The 13,400-nt window shown below is 34.2% G+C and overlaps 1 protein-coding gene across 1 annotated transcript in view; it reads right to left on the bottom strand.

The window, feature by feature from the left end:
- Positions 1 to 11,468, bottom strand: part of LOC126883174 (uncharacterized) — a 1,224,086-nt gene extending 1,212,618 nt beyond the window's left edge. The window contains exon 1 of the mRNA XM_050648421.1: positions 11,068 to 11,468. Within this exon, the coding sequence (XP_050504378.1) occupies positions 11,068 to 11,257 (190 nt within the window). The 5' untranslated portion in view covers positions 11,258 to 11,468. The remainder of the gene's footprint in view (positions 1 to 11,067) is intronic.
- Between the last annotated feature and the right edge of the window lie 1,932 nt (positions 11,469 to 13,400).

The raw sequence follows: 13,400 nt of genomic DNA, 5'->3' as shown, positions 1-13,400 counted from the left end.
TGGTGAGTTCCGGTATGTGATGAATGAAAAACGACTCTATAAACAGAAGAAAAAAGTGTTCTTTAAAGTGTTCTCAAGACCTAAGGCAATACATCGACTCACAAGAGCGTTGTCACAGTAGCAAAAATTCGAGTTGGGGTTCGAATTACTTTCTCATGCGGCTTAGTCTCCTGACTTGGCCCCCTCCGATTATTAAGTGTTCCCAAATCTGAAGAAATGACTCGTAAATAAAAAAATCAGCTGAGATAATTGAAGAAAAAAATAACTATTTTTCAGAGCTTTCAGAATCGTATTATGCGCACGGCATCGACATAAAAAAATTGTAAAACCGTTAAAATCGCTGTATTGAACATATTGAATAAAATTAAAGAATTTTCATGAAAACATGTTTTTCATGAAAATATGTCTACTTTTATAGGACGCACTTCAGCAGTTCACAAAAAAAGCTTACAGACTTTCTAATGCTTTATGCTAAGTAGCAAAAATAACAAAAATTTTATTACTCATGAAGAAGATCAAGCAGCTAAATTTAAAATAAAATCATTAGATGGCATATAAATAGATATGGAATAATGGAATAGAAGTTGATATCCACTTCTGAACCCACCTCAGAAGAAGTGGACGAAATAGAGTAATTGGGAGTCCTTCAAAGGTCACCTGAGCACTCAGAACCTAGTACCAGTGCATGCAGCTGCGATAATATTAAAGAGAAATCCGACAAAAGAATTGAGAGGGAACTCTGGACCAAATATCAAAAACCAGTGTAACCTAACACTTCCAGCTTCATATTAATCATAGAAAATCACCGAAAGCCAAATATGTAATGTAAAGAATTAATATCTCAATATTCCAGTCTACTAAACAATAACGACTGGAAAAACATTAAAGTCTTTATTCAAGTCGTATATTCAAAAAATAAGACAAGTAGAGTAATAAATGGATAATTAAAAATTGCGAGAAACAGTGCAAGAAAATTATTTAATAGACCCGAAGACAAAACAAAAATTAATGTGCTAAATAAAAGTATTGATTCGTTACTGCAGAACTAGAACTTTTATATGGAGCTATACTAGTCTGGATCGGTGTAAATTAAATGAGAAAGAAAATAATATAATAAACGCACTTCAAGAGCAGATAGAGAAAATATATGGATTATCAGAAAGTTCAAACGGCAGAATTATCAACGATAAACAAGAAACAGTCAACGAGATAATGATTCTGGACCAACTGTTTTATTATAATTAGGGGTACGGAATTTTCGTTTTTACGAAATAGATGCGAATTTCGGCGAAATTTTGAACATAAATGCGATAAATGTGAAATATGGAGTTTTTGTTTATTTCCGCGAAATACCTGCAGGTGCCCAACTCGCCCGTAAATAAGTAGGTAGTTACGAAGTAAATAAGGCATGGAAAGATTTTACGGAAAGTTTTCTATTGTACATAATTTTTGAAAGGTTGTTTATTTTTCTAACACGTGTTGAAACAGAAGGAACTTTCATTGTTCATCATTAAATAGATAAAGATAAGATAAGGAATTGATATTTTTCAATGTTGATTCTTTGAGAAATATAAATAATCTGACTGTTGTTATCTGCATTTCGGTCTTTTGTATTGGTAAAAATCTAAGTAGGAATAAAAGTCGGCTAATTCTTATTTTCTAAACATATAAATTAGTCAAACAGGACAATCAGTGCTCATTCCGTCAATTTTTATTAAGAACATGGTCTATCAAAAAAGTTTTCATAGTAACATAAAGTTACTTAAAGTATCCCCTAAAATGGGACGCCCTAAAACAATTTTGAGTGATCGAGTCAAAGAATTTGCAACAGATGACCTATATCTGTGTGACACAAGACACAATTGCTACACAGTGCAGTTTTCCGTCATTTGCTAAAGCAGCATTACAGAGCATTTGGAGTCCAACGAACAGCGTAGACGCAGAATGATTCTTCAGCACATATAATATTGTAGTGACAGATCGAAGAACAGCTCTTAAAGAGTCGAATGTCGAAATTACAACGATGCTAGCTTATACTTAATGTTTTCTGTTGTTTTACTCGTAGTTAAAAATAAATGCGAAATTTTGTAATTATAAAAAAAGTAAATGCGAAATTCATGTTTTTGTTTGCGAAAATTCCGTACCCCTAATTATAATTAGTTATAAAATAGCTTCAATGGGGAAAAGCTGTAAGCTTAGACCAAACACCAGTAGGGGGCATCCAATTAATTGAGGAAAAAAATTAAATGTATAACAATATTCACTTCATTTACTGAAAAGGCATTGTCCCGCAAGAATGGTTGAAATCACAATTAATAGCCCTACAAAAAGACAAGCGCTTAAAACTGATAAGACCATTGAACAATAAGCATGTAAGCTACCTTTTAAACACATTCTCAAAAATAATCCATAACACAAGGATTGTTAGGAAATTCTTTTATAGACTTCAGGCAACAAATTCTCCTGATCATGTTTAAAAAACGTACGGAATGTACTAAATAAAAAAATATATTTATCATTTAAAAATATATACCCTTATACTATAACATAATTCTAACGTTGAATATATAATGCTTTCCTGTGGAGTATACAAAGGATGGTCCTGTTTTTCCCGCACGCTGCCTTGTTTAGTCTTCTTTGTCGTTTAATTCGTTAAATTCTATCCTCTTATGTCACGGCTTCAGGAAGCAGTGGATATATGCAGTGAACGGGAGGCCTATGTCGAACAGTGAACGAACGGAGCCTTTTCGCGTTTATCATGTAGAGAAGTCACTTGTCAAAAACTGGACATATGTAATCGTATTCAATTTGTTAAATACTGTCACATAATATGTCATACACCTCTGTGCGTTAATCCATTTTATTTCTACAATTTTAAGGTGCTATTACATGCCGCCATTTTGATTTGTCTACAGCCGCATTCTGCCCGTTAAATCCCATCGTTTGAGGCGCTGTACGTCACGATTGGATCAATTGTAGCGAAGCTGCATGACTAAGGCCCTTTTAACATGTTGCTGTATTTGATTTTTCTTTGCCATTTTATATTATTTGTCAAATACTATTATTTGAGGTGCTGAACATCACGATTGGACCAATAGGACCGTAGATACAAGACTAAGGCCCTTTTGACATGCTGCTGTATTTGATTTTTCTATGTCATTGTATTCTATTTGACAAATCCAGTTATTTGAGGTGCTGTACTCCACGATTGGACCAATAGGAGCGAAGATACGTAAATAAGGCCCTTTTGGCATGTTGCTGTAATTGATTATTCTGTGTCATTGTATTCTGTTCGTTTAACCCTATCATTTGAGTTGCTGTATGTCACGATTGGACCAATAGGACCGAAGATACATAACAAAGGCCCTTTTGACTTGTTGCTGTATTTGATTTGTTTGTGTCAAATTTGATTCTATTTATGAAGTCCTATTATTTAAGATGCTGTACGTCACGATTGGACTAATAGGACCGAAGATACGCTACTAAGGCCCTTTTGACATGCTGTTGTATTTGATTTTTCTATGTCATTGTATTCTGTTTGTCAAATCCTATCATTTAAGGTGCTATACATCACGATTGGACTAACAGGACCGAAGATACATAACTAAGGCCTTTTTGACATGCTGCTGTGTTTTGATTTTTCTGTGTCATTGTCTTCTATGATGCCTAAGGCATGTGTATGATATGCCTTATTTTTAAACAAAACAAGTAATTGGACTTCGTAAGTCCTAGGTTTTCACCCAAAGTAATCGAAAGTAGAACTGGAAGACGATATTTGAATTTTACGTGAAACTTTGCGTGGATTGATATACGAATTTACTAATTTTGAGTCATTTTTACTAAACTTTGACATTTGTCACCTCATTTGTAATTCTACCCGGTATAATGGCGGAGGAGTTATATTGGCGGTCGTACGAACCCACAGAAAGATTGCCTAGGTCAAATATCTCACCTTTAGTACCATCCTTGGATTATAAGCTTTCATTTGACACCTCATTTATCACTCTAGCTGGTATAATGATGGAGGAGTTATATTCGCGGTCGTACGAACCGACGGAAAGACAGCCTAGGTCAAATATCTCACCTTTAGTACCATCCTTGGATTATAAGCTTTCATTTGACACCTCATTTGTCATTCTACCTGGTATAATGATCGAGGAGTTATATTCGCGGTCGGAAAGACCGACGGACAGACCGCCAAGGTCAAATATCTCACCTTTAGTACCATCCTTGGATTATAAGCTTTCATTTGACACCTCATTTATCACTCTAGCTGGTATAATGATGGAGGAGTTATATTCGCGGTCGTACGAACCGACGGAAAGACAGCCTAGGTCAAATATCTCACCTTTAGTACCATCCTTGGATTATAAGCTTTCATTTGACACCTCATTTGTCATTCTACCTGGTATAACGACGGAGGAGTTATATTCCCGGTCGTACGGACCGACGGAAGGACAGCCTGGGTCAAATATTTCACCTTTAGTACCATCGTTGGATTATCAGCTTTCATTTGACACCTCATTTGTCATTCTATCTGGTATAATGACAGAGAAGTTATATTCGCGGTCGTACGGACCGAGGGAAAGACAGCCTAGGTCAAATATCTCACCTTTAGTACCATCCTTGGATTATAATCTTTTATTTGACACCTCATTTATCATTCAAGCTGGTAGTTATATTCGCGGTCGGAGGGGCCGACGCACAGACCGCCCAAGTCAAATATGTCAACTTTAGTACCATCCTTGGATTATAAGCTTTCATTTGACACCTCATTTGTCATTCTACCTGGTATAATGACGGAGAAGTTATATTCGCGGTCTTACGGACCGACGGAAAGACAGCCTAGGTGAAATATCTCACCTTTAGTACCATCCTTGGATTATAAGCTTTCATTTGACACCTCATTTGTTATTCTACCTGGTATAATGACGGAGAAGTTATATTCGCGGTCGTACGGACCGACGGAAAGACAGCCTAGGTCAAATATCTCACCTTTAGTACCATCCTTGGATTATAAGCATTTATTTGACACCTCATTTATCATTCAAGCTTGTATAATAATGGAGGAGTTATATTCGCGGTCGGAGGGACCGACGCACAGACCGCATAAGTCAAATATGTCAACTTTAGTACCATCCTTGGATTATAAGCTTTCATTTTACACCTTATTTGTCATTCTACCTGGTATAATGACGAAGGAGTTATATTCGCGGTCGTACGGACCGACGGAAAGACAGCCTAGGTCAAATATCTCACCTTTAGTACGATCCTTGGATTATAAGCTTTCATTTGACACCTCATTTGTCATTCTACCTGGTATAATGATGGAGGAATTATATTCGCGGTCGGACAGACCGACAAACAGACCGCCAAGGTCAAATATCTCACCTTTAGTACCATCCTTGGATTATCAGCTTTCAGTTGACACCTCATTTGTCATTCTAGCTGGTATGTTGACGGAGGAGCTGTGATTACAGACAGACGGACGTGGATAATACAACGTTTTCACATTTTTTCAAAATTGGGTGAAAACAACATGATACCAGAATGATTTGTTGATGAAAATAATATATACATTCTCAAATTGCCTATTTTTCGGTGTGGATAATATTATATTCAACAGTGATGCCAAATTTCTGATGCCAAAATGATTGATAATGAAAGTGGGATATACGTTTTCATGTATATAGCGGCAGCGACAAAACGGTAAAACACTGAACTAAATGTATATAATATTTTCACTGTACCATCATTTTGGACTCAAACATTTTATGGAATAAACTTATATAACTTAGTAAGGGATAAACAAAGAAAGCTGATATATTAAAGTAACATCAAGAAATCAAATCTCTAACTACCGAGTTGATTAGACTTCTGGTAACAAGTGCAGAAAAAAAGTTATTAAGGTAGTGTAAAGTGGCATCGATATACAGATGCCACTTTGCAAGACGATGCCAAATCGATGGTAAATGCATAATGTATCGATGCCAAATTGATAGTAGGATGTATATATATATATACAAACAAACAGACAAACTGGCAAATCCTACCAACATCCAATATCCATTTTCCTCAAAGGCGTTTTCTCGATTGATGCAATAATATCTACTGCCCCCGCTTTTGCATTGCTATATCTCGATCTAATACCCGTTATTCGCTCTATCTGTTGCTTAACTGCCGACCACTTTGAAGATACCGCTCTCTAAGAAAACTCACCTCTGTGTGTTCCCTCGCGCGGAACATTTTAACAAACTATCTTGGAAGTTGCTCAAAGTTTTACCGATTTTATACAACTTCAATTACATATTTATCGAAAGTTATGTCAAGAAATTTGGCGGTAGTTGGAGTTTAATGAGATAAGGTAAGGAATTTTATCATTTTTTTAAATGAGTGCAATTAAAGAGATTGTTCATTTGAAGTGGCGTTTTGCAAGTAATGTAACATCTAGAGGAATATTTAAAAGTATTTACTTATTTATAGTATATCCTATATAGTGATAGCCAAAAGTCCCCTCCCCCGTCGTATCTTTTGAACGGTTATACTTATAGTGAATTTGGAGGGAGGAAATAAACGGACGTAGGCTTCTTAAATAGTTATAACAGTTCACGGTTCTTATTAGACATTACTACGGTTGCCCAGATCGACTAACCAATGAACGTTAAGGGTGCGATTACGTCACGAGTATAGGGTAATTTGAATCGTAATATGATTTTTTGCGAATCCTGAGAAAACTAATAATTATTTTTGAAAAATTTAAACACAGAATGAAAGATTACGGTATTTCTAGAATAACCAAAAAGTTCTTTTGAATGAAATATTTAAAATTAAAAATCACACTTCTCTTTTATTTTCAGCCCTTTATCTTATTAAAATAAACATTATAGAAGTTCTCAGGGACTTTCAGCCCTCGGTAAAAATGTAGTCTTTCATTCTGCGTTTAAAATTTTCAAAAATATTTATTAGTTTTCTCAGGATTCGAAAAAAATTAATACATTTAAAACACAATTAGAATTTTGACATGCGTCAAAATTTTGCATTTTGCTCCGTTCCCCAATTGGTCTTTTATGTCTTTGATGTATGAAAAATAGTCAAGAGTTAAGAAGTAAATATGTTTAGTGGATTATAATACCTAATTATGGAAAAATGTTGATATTTATTTATCCATTTAATATTTACGGAAATCTAGGACTTCAATATCCATTCTACACTGAAAATTTGTCGCTGAATTTCCATTATTTCTGGATTAATAGTTAATAAAATAGCTACTATTGAATACATACCACCCTTACGGGTTAGCTAGGATTATGTGAATTAGAATTACTTGTATAATTTATTGTAAGAATTTAAATAATAGGTACCTAATAAATTTGGCCACACTACAGCCTGTACTTGGTATTCTAAAATGTCATCAACATTATTATTACGTTAATACATAATGAAATTTTAACGTTTTAACCTAGGTACCTTATTAAGTTTTTTTTATATTTACCTTATTTTACCCTATTTTAAGTTTTTGTGATGCAGTCTCTTAAATTAAAATGAAATACCTCACAATTTGGAATGAATGTTGGTCACATCATACTTATACCAACCCTTCTAGGTACTGTAGTATACAAAAGAAAATACCGAATATAACGTGGTTCCAGCCATATAATTATTCAAGAAAATACATCACAACTACAATTCGTCTTCGTTTTGGTCACGCCTGTTATCCCACACACCTGCATACAATTCGTGTTCTCGAAAATGATCGATGTCCAAATTGTGATAAAAAAGGTGATTTAGATCATATTTTTTTGAATGCCAAAAATATAAGAATGAAACAGATCGATTTATTCAGCAGCTACATAGACTTAAGATACCAGCTCCGTTTAATATCCTTAGTATCTTAGCCAATGGACAAGAAAATATGTATAATGCGTTGGTGATGTTTCTGTCAAGTACCAAAATAGTTTTGTAGTGTCAAGTATTAATAGTATATGTGTATGTATGTATATAGAGAAAATATGGTGAGCAACTTGGACAGTCCATAGCAAGGCGGCTTTCGAATTGAGTAGAGAGCCGCGGAAGATAAAAACAAACTTGCTTTGGAACTTTGAGGACCTCACCGTCTTGTTTATTATTATTCTTATTTTATTATTCTCATATTATTGTTAGTGTTATTAAATTTTTGTAGATCGTTTTTGAACACATCTATGATGTTGAAAGGAGCTATTAGCTTACCTTAGCTTAGTTCCATGTCTTTATTTCAGTACATAAATTACCTCTCAACAGCTATTGAACTAATTTTTCTTCGTTATTGATATTTTAAGGACTTACGGTCTTTAAATATTTAATCTTCTTGATATAGTAGTCATGTAGTGACTGGCTGATTGACTTAAAGTCCATGCCATAACAAACAAAAAAAAACCTACCTTATAAATATTATTCTTATTTTTAAGCTCCTACAATATGTATGATGTACAAATTTCATGAATAATTTAAAATAAGTTTTTACGGGAAACAACACCAAATTTAAAAACCCAAAAATATAAAGTAATCTGGGATATACTAGATAAATAATAACAAAAATAATACAAATACATACACAATAATACACATTCAATGATCGAAAATCATTTAAAAATACGGGCTGGTGTATACTTGTGATTTAAATCAAAAATTTAAGTCTCCCCACCACCGTCGGACAAGACAACCGTAGTAATGGGTGCGTTCGGACGACCACAGCGGCTGGACAGCTGAGCCAGCAGTAGCTGTCAGACGTCACCGCTGGAAGCCAGCCGCTGAGAGATTTACTAAGCTTTCCCTATCACGGCTGGATACAACCACTCAGCCGATTTCTGCTGACAGCCAGCCGCTATGGTCGTCCGAACCTTAGAATATAAAATAAATCAGGAAGGAGTACAATGCGAAATGACTACGAGTCAGGAAGGAGGTTGCAAATGACGATCAGCTGTCAGATTTACTTTCTATCTCCAGTGACGTACCTTTGAAAGAGGGAAGAAAAGAAATTCTTAACGATTTTATTACATCTTTGATGTTAAACAAACAGCTACAGATCAAGATAAAATACGTATTAATATAATATTTTGTTGAAAAGTCAGTTAAATAACATTTTATTATATTAATAACTTCAGTTAATTGATTGCATATACAGGAGCTTTACCAGATGGTACGCCTATGCACACAGCTGATCCAATACACAAACACCTTCTACCTCGTTGACAAAAACTTATGAGTCATCCACAGACGTTCAAGATGGCCGGTTCCGCTAGAAATTTAAGGTGTTGTTGATATATGAAAGACTCCTTCCTGTTTTTTTATATTCTAAGGTCCGAACGCACCCAATGTCTAATAACCGTGATAACAGTTAATGCAATGGTGGCAGATGACATTACAAAGCCACTTGATGTATTGAAGATACCTATTCAATTATACTAGTTTTGTTAGGGTTTAAGTTGATTTTAATGAATAAATTAAATAAATATTAAAATTGTAGTTTCGCATTTCAATAAAGATGCAAACATCCACCCCTAGTTACTTGTCAAAAAAATTGACGATTTTCAATTGTCTAGTTGTTTTGACGTAAACGTTAACTCTTTTTGATAAATAACCATAGGCGAACGTTTGAAACTTTATTAATTAAATGCGAAACTACAATTTTAGTATTTATTCATCAAAATTTTCCCGAGCTGAGAGAACGGATTATAGGTAAATACATATCTGTGGATTTTATTAAATGATTAGTACAAGCAATTTGCAGAAAATGGAAGGACCGAACTAGATCGAATTTAAGATACAAACTGTTTAATTATTGTTCTAATTACTCGATCCAGACAAAAAGCATAGGAATAGAGACAAAAAAAATAAATATTCCAATATTGAGAAATAATTGTAAATTCCTTATTTAATACTCAATAAACAGATATTATATTATCAGGGAGATATAATATGTAACATTGAATATAGTCTCGAAGACTAAGCTTCCCTGTCAACCTGAGAAACCGATGGAAACATCCCACGGAGAGGGGTGGGGGTAAATTTAAAATTTTAAATACGAATCCCGCGATATTTCGCGAAATGAAAATCAGATCAAAAAACTAAAAAATATACTTATTCAATATTTTTGAAAAATCTATCGAACGGAACCAAACACGACCCCCCACGGAGGTAGGGTGAGGGGTTACTTTAAAATATTAAATGGGAGCCCCCATTTTTTATTGCAGATTCGGATTCGTTACGTGTAAATAAGTAACTTTTATTTGAGACATTTTTTCGAATTATGGATAGATGGCGCTATAATCTAAAAAACGATTGTTGGAAATGTAGAATAAACTAAAAATGGCAAGTCCCCACTAAAATGGAAAACTTCACTTAAGGACCTACTCTTCACAACCCAATAGGTCTCCATAACGCTTGAGTGACTGCACATTTAGCATAGTTTGCTCCCCTACCACAGTGAGTTTTTCTCATAGCAATTCCAAAATGAAAATGGTCATAACTCGTTAAATACCCTATATGGTAGTGTCAAACCCTATATTTTAAAAACAGGGATTATGATAGAAATCGTAACACGAGAAAAGGTACAGGATGTCCTATTTAATAACTTATATGTTTGCTTTTCCACGTAGTTATTAATCACCCTGTAGAATTAGGCATATTATTTAAGCCGGGAGAATTTATGTCCTATATTTTTTGAAAAATGGTTTTGATAGATCTAATTAGCCAGATTTGTTTTCTATAAGGGTTGATGATTTGAAAAAATAATTCAATTATTTTTATTTTTCTAAAAATAAACAATAGTAAATCTGGCTATTGGTTTCACTATTTGTACAGTCAAAAATTTGTCCAGTCGTATCGAAATTATGTTTATATTATTACAATTAATATAACAAATTAAAAAATTTACAGCAGATATATGATAACAAATTTTATCAAATTATTAATAATTTTTTATAATAGTTAACATTTTTTTATAAAGTATAGGTTTTAAACACTATTTATTGTATAATTTTGAGTAATTTTGTTGGCAAAAATATTTCAAATAATAAAAAAGGGGCGTACCTTGTGGAGCAAAAACTCCACCACCTTGCCAATGCTGATGGGGACTGTAATACGGATTTATATTCCCGTAATAGTCGTGGTACATATTGTGGTGTCCATAAAAGTCGCCGTGGTACGGCGGCAAAGGTTCGTTGTAGTACCCGTAGTACCCCTGGTGGTGTCTGTACGGGACGTAGTTGCAACAATCCATGGTTCACACTGTTTAAAGTCTTTGGCACAAATTTTGATTGGAAGTAGTTGTCTAAAATGACATTTTATTCGTATGATGAACGTTCCGAATGGAATTTTCGCGCCAAAATCGAATCGTCGTGTGTCGTCTCGGCGCGAGAGTCGATAACGTAGTGGAGAATCGGACTCGGAGAATCGGTATTGCGCGTCGCAGCGCGTTAGCGCCGTCAAGAGCCGCCGCCAACTGAACTGTACAATCAATACGCCACATCGACGCCTTGGAACGGCTCTGCTGGGGGCAGCATCGTTGCCCCAACTGGGTCATTCGCCTGCCCTAAGAGGTGTACTGTACGCAACTTGCTGTGCCTGTGGCGGATTTTGCAGCAATTATTGACATTTTTACCTTCCTGTCGGTCAATATTTTTTGTCGACACAAAATGTTATCTCAAAACTACTCTACTGATATCTATAGATATACGCTAAACTTGGTATAATACGAGGTTAGTTTAATTATAACCAAAACATCGCTTCACAAAAGTTTGAAAAACTAATTTCTGAATAAAATCACCACAAAACTTTATTAAACCCGATTAAAATTGACTCGGTTGAGTGACTTAAAAAATTAATTCTGTACAAACAACGCTATACAAATTGAACATTGTAAGAAGTCATGAAGGTACACATCTCATGAAGAGAAACAGTTCATAAAATAGACATGGAGCAATTTATTAAAAAATTTAACAGAATCTACTATAAAAAAAAATATCAAGGTTTTCGAAAAGGCAGGTCTTTCAACGACAATGTTGTCATTATAAAATAAATAATCGAAAAACAGAGATTATAGATTTTTGCAAAAATTTTTTGAGCGCATCTATAGATACGAGCTGCTTGAAATTATGGAAAAAATAGGAGATCCAATGCACCTGAATGGACCAACCAAACGTTACGGAAATACAAAACCGTAACGAACAAGGAGAATAAATATTGACGTGTCTCTTGAGAGAAGTAACTAGTAATCGCAAATAAAATTTTCAAACTTCCACAAAGCGTCGCCCCTGTATACACCTTGAGATCATCGGCAGACACCACTGGATAAGTAGTTCTCAACCAAGTAGACTACATGTGTATAAACTAAAGATACAACAAAAATTCAGTAATATGAGTAAAAGCCTATCCAGGTATGTAAAGATATACCGACAGATCACAATATTTTGGTAGAAAAAAAAATAGATTACAAACTGTTTAAAAACTTTACCAGAGTGAAAATACAAACAGTTGCTACTAGTAGAGAAAACACTGCAAATGATATCGTAAACAAAGTTATAACTAGCATACTGCAAGAAAAAACAAAGTGAACACTAAAGGTACGATTCCGACAACGACTGCAGACGGCAAACGGCAACTGCAGGCGGCATAGAGTTGTCACTATAACAACGTTATTACTTTACACTATTAATTAATTTGTATATTTATTAGCAACTGCTATCCGGCAGAACGTCAGTTGCTAAGAAATACACATAGTCTGGGCTGATTATCGGAGAATAGGCCATTTTTGGGAAAAGTTATTTACCAGCAATTTTATTGCTGGAATCGAAGCTTATGATTATATATATTAATAATATAGGTATGCAAAGTCCGCCGATAGTGTGCTACTTTTTTTATATACTAAATGGCGCCCGAAAATCGTGTTTTTTTCAATTATTGCGCAATAACTGCGAAGATTTTAACTTTACAACAAAAAAGAATCAAATAAAAATGCACCGCAATTAAATTCTGCATAGAGATATGTTTTCCCGATCTGCTCCGATGAAAATTTTCCTCGGAAAATGCGGGTTTTTCCAACAAAATCTTTAATTTTCAAATAAAGTTTTAGATAAGTAATTATCTACCAATAATTAAATAATTTGGTAATTTAAAAGCCTTCTCAGTTTAGATTATAGATCCAGAAGCTGGTGAAAATTGAACGAATATTTTAGCAACAATTCAATTGTTAATTAATAATTTACGGTCTCAATAATAACCAAAATAATTATGATGCACTGATCAAACTTTGAAACCTTATATAGATGAGATGCCTATTTAACATTTTGTCGACAAAATATAATTTTTTTATTTTTTTGCATAATCTTTAAATGTTAAAAAAATAGTTATAAACAAATTAACGT

Source organism: Diabrotica virgifera, chromosome 4 (genome assembly GCF_917563875.1).
Source record: "Diabrotica virgifera virgifera chromosome 4, PGI_DIABVI_V3a".
Taxonomy (NCBI): domain Eukaryota; kingdom Metazoa; phylum Arthropoda; class Insecta; order Coleoptera; family Chrysomelidae; genus Diabrotica; species Diabrotica virgifera.
Note: the sequence above shows the minus strand (reverse complement) of the source record. Positions and strands in the feature narration are given on the sequence as shown.